The 14,744-nt window shown below is 46.2% G+C and overlaps 1 protein-coding gene across 1 annotated transcript; it reads right to left on the reverse strand.

Annotated features, from left to right (window-relative positions):
- Positions 1-4,117: 4,117 nt before the first annotated feature.
- NADK2 (NAD kinase 2) lies at positions 4,118-10,486 on the reverse strand. The gene is made up of 8 exons (XM_048713965.2): positions 9,939-10,486; positions 7,730-9,610; positions 6,751-6,872; positions 6,515-6,656; positions 6,207-6,428; positions 5,666-5,740; positions 4,825-4,926; positions 4,118-4,644 (listed from the first exon to the last, which is right to left on the reverse strand). The coding sequence occupies exons 1-8, from the start codon at positions 10,113-10,115 to the stop codon at positions 4,441-4,443; spliced, it is 2,925 nt and encodes a 974-aa protein (XP_048569922.1). The 5' UTR covers positions 10,116-10,486; the 3' UTR covers positions 4,118-4,440.
- Between the last annotated feature and the right edge of the window lie 4,258 nt (positions 10,487-14,744).

A 14,744-nucleotide genomic window follows, 5' to 3' on the forward strand; every position in this document is an offset into this window, starting at 1 on the left:
GATCCCCTTGCCCTCACGGTTGCAAAACGCTGACATGCTTGGTTCTGTTCTTGGCATACACTACTTGTTCGTTGTGTGGCTGTACATGGTGAATCAGACGAAGGTATCTTACGGCGCCTGCGATGATGCCCTTGAGTTTCACCTCCGTGTTTCACTTGGTCAGCACAGAGTAGCCTGCGGTTTCTCGATTTGGTGGTTGCAACCATAGTTGCGGCATGTCACGCTAATGACCAGTTCTCACTGATTTATTCGGTAGCCCGTTTTTATCACAAGTGTATCTATCACTTTACCCGCTAGAAAGATATAGCCGACATTACCAAGATTTGTGGCATGGAAATGTGCTAGTGTGTACAAGTATGACAATCAAACATGCCCTAAGTTTTGGGGCTGATGAGTCTTTGAGGGCGTGTTTGGTTGCCTGCGGCCATCGGGTCAAGCTATACGAGTAAAACGAGTCAGGCTGAGCAGGGCATGGTTAAAGAAAAACAGTGCAAAAAAGCGACGTATGCATGTTGATTGGTTACCTACATGGTGGTTGGTGGGGTTTCACAGTATGTAGGCTGCATGCGTTGTGAGAAAAGCATGCATTGTGACATGAAAAAGAAGAGAATCTTTCTTACCTGGTGGTCCGTGCGAGCCTGCATGAGTGAAAACTGCCAATTCAGCCGTTCCTCCTCAGCCTGGCCCTGGAGTGCTTTAAACATCGTGTGACGCAGGGAATTGATGTGAGACAAATAATCGAACACTGGGTGAAGTAAAAGATTTCTTCCACATGCCGCGTACCAACCACCATGCGGGCAACCAAACACGCCCCAATGCATCTCTCTCTTATTCAAATTAAGTTACATTGTAAGAGCTACTCACTTTTATTTGCTTTATTACTACTAGCAAAACGGACCCGTGCGTTCCAACGGGAGGAAAAATATATCATAATCTTCAATGGTCATGACCACACTTTGTTGTATCATCGAGATACACTATCACTCTCATTTTCGTGAAATCTTGAACAATTTTTGAAAAACATGAATATTTCTTAAACTCGTGAACATATCTGAAATCGAGAACATTTTTCAAATTCATGAACATTTTAGAGATTTTCGAACATTTTTTAAATCATGAAAAAAAAGAATTCATGAACATTTTATACTATTTGCAAAAAAAATCTAAAGTTGTAACATTTTCTAAAACATTTTTCATGAATAGGCGAATATTTCTAGAATCGACGAACATTTTTTTCGGAAATTGGTGGAATAATTTTTTTAATTCACAAACTTTTTTTGATTTAACGAACTTTTTGAAATGCATGTTCATTTTTGAATCCGCTAACATTGTATGAATTAATAAACTATTTTGCAAGTCACGGACAGTTTTTGACTATTTAGGATATTTTTCAATTCATGAACACTCTTTGAATTGGCAAATTTTTGTTCAATTTCATTAACATTTTTTAATACACGAACTTTAAAAAAGTTCATGAATATTTTAATATTTCCCGAACAAATATGCGAGCATGTTTTAAAAATCACAAACATTTTCTGAATCCACGAGCATTTATGAATTATTAAACATTTATTTCAAAAATCATATTTTTTTTTTATTTTCGGAACTTTTTGAATCCCAAATTATTTCAAGTAAAAAAAGAAGACGAAAAATAAAAGCGAAATTTGAAAAACAGGCCACCCGGACATGGGTCGGCCCAAACAGGCGTGTTTTGTCTTCTCCCAGCAACATTTTTCAAATTCGTGAACATTTCACAGATTTTCAAACATTTTCTAAAATCATGGGAAAATTGAATTCATGAACATTCTATACTGTTTATAAACATTTTTCAAAAATTATGAACATTTTCTAAATCAATTTTCAAAAGTTGGATGGCTTGGGGCTCGTCGAAGGTCGTCCTCCCGGTGAACCGGTAGGGGCGCTCTAATGTGGTGCCCTTCCCGTTGATGTGCACCGTAGCCCGGAAGTGATGGATGGCATCACTTGTGTGTTCCAGGTACACAACATATTTCGGGGGTTCATCTTTGCCAAAAGCACGGCGAGTGAGATTGGCAAGGATGGCTACAAAATCTCCAAGCTCGGATGAAGTGGTCTCGTTGTAGACGATGGGACCAGGCATCTTGGTGGTTTGGATATCAGGCCGCAAGTGAAGGCTATGAGGTGCTGAGTAGGGGCAAGGCTTCCTTATAAGCCAGCGGAGTCTTCTATTGCACGCTTGTGGATAGGACAACTCAGGTGTCGGCCATGGGCGCACGGCCCTAGGATTACTGTTGTTGGTAGACACTTCCTTAATATAGAATTCCAAGCAGTCACAAGAATTTGAGTACAAGACCATAAAGGTCCAATGAATATAACAAGGATCTTTAGTGGTGGATGATAGAAGCGACTCGTGGATCTCCAACGTTGATGGGACTCCATTCCCACAGGAATAGCTGACCTGGATAACTCCTATCTTGCGTGGCTGCTATATTCGAAATCCTAGGTTGCGAGGTGTCCTCGTAGTGCTCTTCTCGTAATCTGCCCAAGACACTAGCTAGGAACAAGCTAGTGAGTACGTTTGAATGTACTCGCAAAACACAATCAATATTTCTAGAATCGACATTTTTTTTGGAAATTGGTGGAACAATTTTTGAAATTCACAAACATTTTTTTTGATTTAATGAACATTTTTTGAAATGCATGCTCATTTTTTGAATCTGTGAATATTTTATGGATCAATAAACTATTTTATAAGTCACGAACAGTTTTTGGATTTTGAGGATATTTTTTAATTCATGAACATTTTTTGAATTGGAAAATTTTGTTCAATTTCTTTAACATTTTTTCATACACAAACTTCAAAAAATCATGAACAGTTTTTTATTTTCCAAACATTTGTTTTCAATATAAAAATTACAAACATTTTTTAGAAGTCATGAACATTTTATGAATACACAAACATTTATGGATTTTCAAACATTTTATTTCAAAATTTATATTTTTTAATTTGCAAAACTTTTTTGAAGTCCCAAATTGTTTAAAGTAGAAAAAACGAAGACCAAAAAGGAAAACGAAAAAATATTAAAAAAACAGGCCGCCCTGACATGGGACGGCCCAAACAGGCACACTGTGTCTTCTCATGCGCACAGAGCATAGTATGTATAGAAGGTGCTACCGCATGGGCTGACCCAGGCAGGGATTCCCGTATGTGAAATATTTTTTATCACTTATAGGTGGCATCGGTGGGTAATATTTGGCAACTTTTGGTGCAATTTCGGTGACATATTGCCAGAAGCAATAGCCTATTTATTATTAGGTATATAGATAGATATAGATATAGATTAGCCGTTTGTTAGTTCGTTCGATGATGCGAAAGTAAACAATAGTGTAGCCTAATCGGGAATGTTTAAACCTACAACTAGTACGACATAGCTAGAAAGACCCATCCTTTAGTTTAAAAGAAGAAGAAAAAAGATTGATCGTTATTGACTAAAAGGTACTCCCTCCGTCCGGAATACTTGTCAAAGAAATGGATATATTTAGACGTATTTTAGTTCTAGATACATTCACTTTTATCCATTTTTACGACAAGTAATTTCAGACGAAGGGAGTATGATGTCTAGCCTCATATCTCAACGTAAAGATGCAGCACCAACTTGTTTCAATAACTATTTGAAGCAAATGCTGTGACAGCACAAAGCACCATGCTTAACTTCTACTGTAGATCAGGATTCTGAATCTTCCTCTGTGAAAAGTCCATGTTGTTCTTCTCGTGCATTTTTTCACTTCAATTTTGCTAGAATTTCTAAATCAGGAGGGATGATGTTTTAGGAGAGACGGAGTCTACCTTTGCCCTACTATGCTACTGGAACTCATGGAAATACCACAACGGTGTTCGCATGTTCCAGGAGGATGCCGGTGCGTCTCCTGGATGCTCACAGTGCTCATGTCATGTGTTGGTTGGGCTGTCTAGGGTCCTAGTCATATAAATGTATTGCCTAATTTTTTTTCATCAGATCGATTTTTTGATTGCATTGACTAGAGCATGCACTTCACATTATGTTCATGGTAAAATCACTAGAGGTATGTGTGACATATCTTGATCCTTCAAATAAAATCTTCACAGAGTAACGCTAAGTTGAAATACGAAAAGTAGCCATCAGCTTCAATATATATGTCTGAGCAAAAATAGACCGGTTCATTAGAATGGGCTATCATCTTCGCGTGGGCTGTCATCTTCTGCTAGGCCCAGAGATAACGAGCTATACTGTTGATTTACAAAGCGGATAATTACAAACGCTATCAGTGTTACCATCACCTGCTGTCACTGTCACTGTCAGGTCAAAAAGTCTGCTCGTCTCCTGTGATGTTACAGATGCTACAGAAAAGATAATCTATCTTCTAACACAAGGAGGTTATCTATGTATAGAGCTATGTATGTACAGGAACATATGCTAGGGTCTAGAGCGCCTTCTGGTCCAGCCTCTCGTTCCAGTTCAGGCACCTGATCAAGCTGCGGAACCAGTCGCCTGTTTGGTCCGATTTGTTGACGGTCGGCAGCGGGTGCTCGCTCATGGATATATGAACGGAGTCTCCTCGTGATAGCTGCTGCCGCCTTTTGCCGTCGAACGACACCCACGCGTTGCTTCTCGCGTCGTCCGGGATCTGGTAATAATAACAAAGTCAATCGATCAGTGGAGCAAGACTCTGGTATTGTTGGATAAACATGGCCAGGGATATTCTAGAGACATAAGAATGCCAGAATTTATCGGGATGAGACAATGGCATAAGATTACATGACAATATTAGGCATTTCACCATCCATCTATTGGAGGATTTCCGTACCTTCAATTCAAGCCGTGCAGAGTCAGGAAGGATGACAGGTCTAAATGACAGCGAGTGTGGGCAGATTGGAGTGAACAGCATACATGGGACATTTGGATGCACCTGGACAGCAAAAACCACAATGACCCCAGTAAATAACTTGTTCTTTTCACTTGATATATCGAAGTACGCATGGAAAAGGAACAGTTGACTGGGAAGAATGAAAAGGTTGCTAAACACGAGTAGTGCGATTGTGGTGCTCAAAAGACAAAAGTACAGGTGACATAGTGCATTTGAAGGAAGCACTAGACCAGCAAAGCAGACAAACAGGCCATAGCATCACTTTCGTTATTCAACCTTGAGGTATGCGTTGCCCCCAAGTTTTTAAAATACAAGATCTTAACTGCAGCAGGTAGATTGAATCTTGCTCACAGGCAACAGAGGAAAACTTTGTATTATGATTGAGTAGATGGTCTGTATACAAAATGAATGCGCTAGTATAGCTTGTGAAAAGCATTTGTAGTTTAAGCTTGTCAAAAGGAACCACTAAACAATTCCGCAGTGGAAATCAAGGACAAAGAGCTTTCCAGATGTTCATTGGTCTGGCTTCGTTGAAACAGGTACAGGATGCATGACAGATGGAACTTTTATTTATATAACCAAAATTCTGTCTTAAATGTAAAAAATATACCCATATGCTGCATAACTGAGAAATAACATGTCACATGGAATGAAAATATAACACAAGAAACATGCATTAGGTGAATCTGGAAAATGCTTTTGTTTACATGCCATGACACAATTTAAATCAATGCTTTTGCTCAGTTCTTCCTAGTAATATAACTTGCAAAAATTAACCTACCATTGAACCCCCTGCTGCTGTAGAGTATGCTGTGCTGCCAGTTGGTGTTGCTACTATCACACCATCTCCTTGAACCTATATATATTCCCATTAATTCAAAGTAGTTGAAGTTACAGTGGATACATAGTAGTACAACAATCCTGAACATCTAAATAAATACAAGCATCAAACAGTAATATAATCTCCACGACTACAAGATCAAGAGTAGCAAGTAGACTCAGCGACACTAATATGTGATGATTATACTGCAATAACCGTTTCTTTCAGGGCACCAAGTGATAAAAGTATGAAACAATGAAGGACAGTTCAGTTTGGAGAAATTTTGAAACATAAGTGACAACTGGCTAAACTTTTCTAGCATAATACAGAATTTGGAGGTGCCACCCATGAAAATTGAGTTAATTCAATATTTGCCATTGTGAACTTTGCGTAGCCAAAAAAATCCAGACAGAAATATAGACAAAGGGCAATGATGCATAGTTACCAAGGAAAAAGGCACAAATAGAGACATCTAGTTTCTAAGGCTTTATACAGATCTTACCTTAGTGATAAGGTGGTTATGCTCATAGCATTCAATTTTTGAGAGATATGGATTAGAACCCCGATCAACAACGACTTCATTTAGCACATCAAACACTTTCCCGGGCATTGCTTTTCCATTTCGAAAGATTACACAGCGTAGACGCATTCTAAGGGTTATATAAACTCCAAGTGTATTGTTCCCATGGATGACAGCTCTCATATCTTGCCTGAAACCTTCAAACTGAAGTGAAGGAAATGTTACATGCTTAGACTTGACAAAAGAAGGTCATAGGATAAAATTCTCTTAGAATGGAGTCTGAAACATACAATATGTGAAGTCAGAAATCCAAGAGATCCAAGATTGAATGAGACAACAGGGGGTACAGAAGTCCTAAATAAGTTTGATGCGTGCAATATGACCCCATCACCACCCAAGCATGTGACAAAATCAACTCTCTCATGAAGGTCGCTGATTTTGGTACAAAATAATATTAGTAAATAGTAATGCAGAAATTAATATACAGTTATATCACTCATCAGACTTACATATGTTTCACTTATACCTGGTATCTTGAGTATAGAAGGTTTGCACAAAACCATAACCAGGAATCCTCGCAAATATATCATGAACATCAGGCTCCACAAGAACATTCATCTTTTCTTGATGATGCAGAAACGAAGCAACCTGAAAAGTAGTATACAGGATATCAAATGATGTGTATGTTGCCAAATAAGAAATAAAATTAGGTAGAAGTACATGAAATGTATATCCTAAGTGACTATCAAACAGCTTGGATAGTTGGAGTAGATAACTAAGTCTTAGACAAACTTTGACACTTACGAAGACATGTACCAAAGAGCATGGACTGCATGAGTTACAAAATTGGGAAATAGGTAACAGATACGTTAGCTACATGATATAGACTGGCTGGCACACATGAATGATTATCCCTACCATGAAGTGAGATCTACAAGTCAATCTACCTCACACAAAAGAGATACAGCTGTTTTGAATTTTAAAGCAAACCCTCATCAATCAGGCAAAACCTTTCAAGAACTTAAACTCTAAAGAAGAAAATTCAAACTATAGTAGCTCACTTAAATAATGCTCTCTTTGATACAACAATACTAAAATTCTCGCAATTAATTCTGTGTAGTTCCACATCTCACTACAAATCCATGGTGTAAGGTAAGTTTCTGAACATAAAACTAGCACTGTATCTATAATTTTATCAAATACTCCCTCTGTTCCTAAATATAAGTCTTTCTAGAGATTCCAATATGGACTACATAAGGAGCAAAATGGGTGAATCTACACTGTAAACTACGTCTATATACATCCGTATGTAGTCCATATTGAAATCTCTAGAAAGACTTATATTTAGGAATGGAGGAAGTACATAATTTGCATGACGGAACTTTATTCTTTAAGATGAGTAGAGTACATTTTGCTACCAAATACAAAAAAAGAAAATATGTATTTATATATGTATGATATGCAATAAATAGATATATACTAAAAAATGGAAATTGTGCATCCACCTCTTTAGCCTCTTCCATGAGCTCATCACCTAATTTCTTCAACAGTAAGACGGTCTTTGGAGGAGATTTCCACATAAGCATCTGTTGCTGGGTGCTAGGATGAGTAAAAGCTAAAGACGATTCTGTTACTTTTTCTCTAGTACAAGAGAATCCATCTGTACGTACTAGAAACATCTCAGCTTTTCTTCTTGACTGAACTCTGACAACACCAGTTGTGGCACAAATACTTCCATCAATTGTATCTGATGAGTATCTCTCAAGATAAGGACCACCATTCTTTTCAGATGGTTTTTGTGATCCAAGCTGAGCATTCCCATTGGGATTGCTCGCATTAGACGTTTTAGGATCGATAGTTAGGAGTGAAGCTTCACTTCCCTTTTCTTCAAAAGAAGTGGAGGTTCCATTGTTCGAGGATTTTCCATTAGTGATACCTGAAGAAACCGATAATATATAATCATTGTCAAATAATGTCCCATTTGCGTTTTTCAAAACCATCATGTCTGCTGCTTCACAATCAATGGCCTCATTATGTTCAGCTCTGAGATTTTGTTTTCTCCTTGAGATCATCAAGCTACTCGATCGTCTTCGAGAGTTCAGAACAGATTTTGGATAAACTCTTTTGCTTCTAAAAAATTTGGTCATCTCCTTTCTAGAGAAAACATTGCAAGTAGGAAACTGTGCCTTAAGGGGACTAGTCTCCAGTTTAAAATCTGAAAGAAGTTCTGTCCTGCTGTCATGCATTTCATCTTGTTCAGTGCTTTGACCATTGGGAAGGGAATTAGTAACTTCCAGATTATTACTTGTAATTTCTATGTCTATATCATGTGCTTCCCCAGCATCCACGGTTCTATCAGACTTCACTACTGCACCATTTTCACTACCATTTGACGAGGAACCTGGGCCATTTGTCGGATCATTCTTCAGCGCCTTACCATTCACAATTGGTGAATGCTTTTTGGTGGCCAGTCTCTCTGCACGAGTGGCATACTGCTTCCATCTGGAGACCATTGCAGATGTCCTATTAATCCCTTCCTTGCTATGAAGATAAATGGGCTTCTTCGTTCCATCTGACACAAGCGCCGCAAATTGCTGAACCTGTTCAGCTGAGGGAGCAGTCCCGATCTCAACTGGCATGTTGACCACCTCTATCTTTCCAGATGAGACAGCTTCGCCAACTGCTGAAAGATATAAATCATCCTTAACATCTTCCTCCCGGAGATCGACAATAGTTCGGAATCCCTTAGCCAATAACCACGCCAGACCCTCCTCACTGACTTGCCCTCCCCTCCAAAATGCGACCTCCAACTCATCTGTCTCCGAATAATCTGGCACAGCTGAAAAGTACACCGGAAACCAATTTGCAAACAATGTTGGACAGGGATGACCATCAACCCTTGCGAAACCCGCATCATAGCAGGCATTCTTCAACCTTTGCAGCCTCATCCAGATATCCAATCCTCGGGGCTCATTCGGTACAAGGTAGCTAGCAAGTGCAACCTGCATGCTCTCACAACACCGCTTCATATCACCACGGAACAGGGCCAGCGGCGGAATCCTATCCATCGTGCTGTGCTCAGATCCTTGGAATGCGCTCGCAACACCTGACCGCCCTGCAAGCACCTCAGTCCTACCCCGGTTCAGCAATGCCAGCATGCAGCCAAGCACAGCAGCAACCTTGTCCTCGAGCACTGGCAGGTCCTCGGATGGCACATCATACCGCACAGGGCACTCGCCTGTCTCTGGATCACAGAGCGCCGACATGACAGCATTTTGGAGCTGCTCTGCGGCACGGAATATGCGGCAGTATGCCTCGATCTCTGCGATGTCACCAGGCACTGGACCCACCCACAACAGCTGGGATAAGTCCCTTGTGTGAGAATTCTGCAGCAAAGAATGTGATGCATCAGTTACGAAGCAACACTACAATATCATATGGAGCTATCGATGCAATCAAACAAGCAACAAAGTTTCCACTTCATTTCTAGCCTCAAGCCAAGTGCTCGATCAAATTCCCACAGAAGCCATATACAGGCTAGAACCATATACAGAAAGCATCTGTCATCAGCCATCCACCCCATAAATGGGGTACAATTTGCATATCGAGGTTCAAGAAGTAGCAGCCGCTAAGATCGCTAGACCAAGAACAAGGGCGGCGCCCCGAGTCGCTTCGACGAACTGTTCCACGGAATGCTCGAGAACGGCAACTAACCTGGGAATCGAGCCCGATCCGGGAATTGAAGGACGACGCCCGCGCGGCGACGCCACGGCGCGCCGCCGCGGGGCGCCAGCACCACCACCGGCCGGCGGCGACCCAGGCGGCACGTTCGCCCGCGAGCGGCGGGAGCGGGAGCTTGGCGGGCCCGTGCCGCGCGCAGACGGCGAGCATCACGCGCGCGCGACGAGGACGAGCGGAGCGGGAGGGAGCGCGTTGCTGTCGAGGCCGCCCGTGGTCTCGGCGTGCCTCTCGATGGCATCCACAGGTGAGGGGGTGGAGTAAAAACTGCGGCCTCTGAGGGAGAGAGGAGAAGAATCCGAACTACCGGTAGGGAAAACAAGATGCGAACTGGCAAAACTCTCCGCGGCAGGTTGGTCACGCCGCCGCCATTGTGGGTGGCTGTGAGCGGATTGCCGTCGCCGATCCCAGATGGAGCGCCCACACGCACACAAAAATATGAGGAGAAATTGCAGAAATGTGATGGGAAGGGGAAGCGGGCAGAAAAAGAAAGTTGGGTGTTGGGGTGATCAGAGTCTCTTTTCTCCGAGATTGACATTCTTGGAGGTTTGCTGAAAGGATGAGGTTCTGTTTTGGGGAGGATATCGTGGACCACATTGTGTGGTTTGGGTTTTATGGACTTCTGTAGAAGTTTTGCTGATGGGAGGAAAAGAAAAGGGTGAACAAAATTATGTGTGCCCTTATGGATTTTAGGGTAATGATGATGGTAATGGGGCCCTACGACCCCCACATCCTTCTTCGAGGCGACGGGGGGGGGGGGGGGGGGGGGGGACCCTATTTTTTGCACCGCCTGCACCTCGCCACCGCCGTGGGCCATTGTCGGGCACATACTCTCCTGGCTCGCCCCCCTCCTCCCTGCCCATGGCGTGGGTGCTCCTCCGACAGATTTCCTTGGCTATGTGGTGCTGCGAAGGTCCGGCGGCGGCTTGGCATAGTGGCTACAGTGGAGGTGTGTGCCTCGTCCAGTGATGGGACCTGTGGCTACGGCGGCCTGTGGTCTTGCCCACATCCTAATTCGGTTCCTGCTGCCGCGGGCATGGTGACACCGGGCCTCCATGGTTGTTGGGCACCGCGTTGATGCAACAGTTGGTGCTGGTTCGATGTGCTGTGCGGTGGTGCACGGTGGGAGGCGTGGTGGGGCGGTGGTCATGGCGAGTGCAGGCAACGGTGTGGCAGCTCGGGCGTGCGCGGCAGTGTTGTCTGGAGGCGATGACGCGAGCTACTGACCAGGTCGACGGTGGCACTGTGATGGCTCGGCCTGGATGGACTTCCTAGGTTTAGGGTTTAGGACCTCGGTTACCTCCTCGGTTTAGGGTTTAGGGTTTAGGACCCCGCCATCCATGCGTGTTTCGCTGGGCTCGGCCCGCTCTGCGCCTACCCTGCCGCCGCCGCCGGGACCACCTCCATCTGGGGCGGTGCAGCTGTGTCGTCCGTGGAGCGAGGTGGTCCGCCCTTCTGCAGAGCGGGTGGTGGTCGGGCCGGGGTTCTCCGTCCCCTTCTTGGGCCATGCGATCGCCGGCGCCCTACTGCGGCAGGCGCAGGGGCCGGCGCCGGTGGAAAGGTGCTTCCTTGGGGCCTCTGAGGAGCTCGCCCGCATGGAGGCTGACCTCGCGCGCGCAGTCGTGTTGACTGTAACCGGAGACAGGCCGGAAGTGGATCTTGCATCGGCAGCTGCGGCATTACACGCAGAGTTTGGAATCGGGCCGGCCGACATGTCTATCCGCCCATACTTCCCTAAGGATTTCCTGGTGATTTGCGAGTTGTCGTTCGTTAGGCAGCTGATGGTGGAGCGGGGGAGGCTTCTTCCAGCTGGTTCTCCCTCTCCCTGCGTCCTTGGCTCCGGCAGGGGCAGGCCTCCGGTGCCGCCATGCCTTTCTTAGTGCCTCTGGAGCTCCGGGGTGTGCCGACGCATGCATGGACGAGGTGGACCGCGGAGGTGATTCTGCGGGGACTGGGGTTTGTTGTGCAGGTCTCGAGCAGCACGGAGAATCGTTTCGACATGGCTGGATTTAGAATGTGGCTTCGCACGGACGATCCGGCTAGAATCCCGGGTCGTCGCCTCATGTTCGTCGAGGATGTTGGGATCTACGTTAGGGTGCGTCGACTGCAAATTAAAATTTTCCTACGCGCAGAACAACCAAGAACATGCCACGGGAGATGGATCACAGTTCGTTACCACTAGATGCGCAGTGCCGTGCAGCGGAAGAAGAGTTGGGGCAGCGCGTCCGCGTGGATCGCCTCCTCCTCGTCCGATCTCCCTCGTACAGCCGGTCGTCGGTTCCCATGTACAGGTTCGCTGGAGCGACGCAAGTGCATCACCTCTAACGGTATCCACGCGCGCAGGAGGAACATCGTGCGGCGGACTGCTAGGTCCGATCACACAACCAGCAAACACATGCAAACCCTAGTGACAGCGCTGAAGCGATCAAAATCACGTGAGTGTACGGCACCTCCACTTTATATAGGCGTCCGTCGCAGGCTCAACACTTGGGCCTTGCACGGACCCTAATTAAAGCCCATAAGTCTACTCGGCCACAATTCGAATACAGCTCGGATCACATCCGACCAATGTCCTCGGATCCGACCTCGTAGGTTCCTTCCCTTAAGCGCGCAATCCCTTAGGTTCAAGCCGGCTTGGTCGCAGTTCGGATCACCTCCGGACTGCACAGTTGATAGCGGCCTCTAGCAAGGCATGCTGAACACCAAACAGACTATGAAGCTGGTTAGGCGAACCTGTACATCACACTTCCATTCCTTTTGCCACACGATATATGTTGTCGGGATCAAGGCGAGTCTGTCATCCTTGTGCTAGCCCGACCTCTTTCTCATTCCAGTGATGCCGACCACAAACCGGATTATCTCATAATCCTTGTCGCATGGCCATGCTTATCCTAGTCGGATCACACGAGTGGCCCAGAGTATATCTCTTCTGATCGGAGGGGCAAATCCTATCTTGCTCGACCACGTCTCGCAGCATGGGTCTGGACAAAACCGAAACCTACCTTTATAACTACCCAGTCACGGAGTAGCGTTTGGTTGGCCCAAAGCAAGTCTGTTACCATCCCAAGTACATGCGCCAGCTTAGGTCTTAGGACATAGAACGTATGTTGTACTAGAGACTCACAGATGACATATCACTGCGTCTCATAGTTGGGTCTGTCCGACTCGAACCTTATCTCAACTCGGATCCGACCACGTCGAATCCGACCAGATCCTTCTGAGTCCATATTATCCAGTTAGCATCCAATGCTCCATGGCTAGTGAGACCAAGCCATCGACCGTGTCATATGCTAGTCTAGTCGGCTACGCGTCCACACAGCCCTTTCGACTAGGGACCTTTTAGGACAGTCATCATACAATGCATAGTCCCACAAACAAGTCACGTACTTGCTGATACACATCATTGATAATGTCCAAGGACTATCTTTATTCATAAACACATAGGAAAAATCATCATACATGATTGCCTCTGGGGCATATCTCCAACAGGGGAGCCGCGTGATGCTCGGGTGGAAGGTGCGCCGGCGGCATTATGGTACCCAGTCACAATCAGCATTCTGGGTGCACCGGTGGTGGAGGCTGGGGTGGACGCGCCTGCGTCGCCGGCTCCGCCGCCACCGTCGCTGCCGTCAGGCTCGGGCAATGGTGGAGGTCCGCGGTCGCTGGGCGATGTGAGGCCGGCCGGGGCTGATCTGTATCATGGTGGCAACAGTGGGGCTAGTGGCTTGTCGGTGGCCTCGTCGGCGGCGCCGCCGGCCGGGATGCAGTGGTCGGCTGGGTTGGTGGCGCAGGCTCAACTATCTGTGGAGTCTTCCAGCAGGTGCGCTGACATCAGGCCAGTCGTGGAGACGGTGGGCTCAGGCCAACCTTTGACTGACCAAAGTAGGAGGGGCCAACCCAATCCTCTGCTTCGGGAGTCATCATGTGGGTCCAACGTGGTGCCCCAGGTCCAAGAGGATCCGAGGGTCTCGGGTGTGGGGCTGGTGTCTCCTGATTCGGTGCAGCTGGATAGATGGAGGGCACGACCATTAGCCAAGAGCAGCCCATGCGGGGTCAGGAGTGCGGACCAAGGCAGTAGGATGGATGCAGAATCACGGGAACCGATCGGGACGCGCGTCCGGATTGGGTCACTTTCCCTATCTCTCGACGGGGAAGGGCAGGTGGAGCCAACTGGCAATGCACAAGAGGACGATCGGTCTGGTGGTGTGGGAGATGGCAGTGATAGTGACAGGTTGAGCCAGGGCCACGCGCTGTCCCTTGTGGTGGATTCCCAGTTGGGCATAGAGGCCTATGTTGATCTGGTACAGGAACGGGTGTGTGCTGACCCCAACGTTGTCTTGGTGGCCCCACCTCTGAGCATGGAGACTAAGGAGGATTTGAACCAGGAGCGGATGGGCGCGGTTCCTGTCGGCAATTGGGTGGCCCCAGGGCAGGCTGTGCAGATGGACACTTTTGTCGTGAGCCTCTCGGTGGAGCCCGTGGGGGCATCTTCGCCAATCCCCGCGGCTGCAAATGAACGCATGCCATGCACGCCATGCACGACACCGGTGGACACTTGTATGGCCCCTACTCGCGGTGAGCCATGCACGCCATGCAACGTAAATGCATGTCGGAGCCACGTCGACTCGCTTTGCGCTGATCTGAGGCGTACGCTGTCCCCACTCCTATCCAGCCTGCCTGCCCAGAGGCTGTGCACTACCAACAAATGCCCAAGACAAAAGCGGCAGCTGGTTTCAAACCCTAGGAGGAGTGTGCGTTTGGCCAAGCACGGTGCACAAGGTT

Source organism: Triticum urartu, chromosome 4A, assembly GCF_056163025.1.
Source record: "Triticum urartu cultivar PI428250 chromosome 4A, HENAU_Tu73, whole genome shotgun sequence".
Lineage (NCBI taxonomy): Eukaryota > Viridiplantae > Streptophyta > Magnoliopsida > Poales > Poaceae > Triticum > Triticum urartu.

Coding starts and splice junctions, on each gene's coding strand:
- NADK2 (XM_048713965.2), bottom strand. CDS start 10,115: ATGCTCGCCGTCTGCGCGCGGCACGGGCCCGCCAAGCTCCCGCTCCCG. Junction 6,873..7,729: donor TCATGGAAGAGGCTAAAGAG/GTGGATGCACAA, acceptor ACTACTTTTCAG/GTTGCTTCGTTTCTGCATCA. Junction 6,429..6,514: donor GATTTCTGACTTCACATATT/GTATGTTTCAGA, acceptor CCTTCACTTCAG/TTTGAAGGTTTCAGGCAAGA.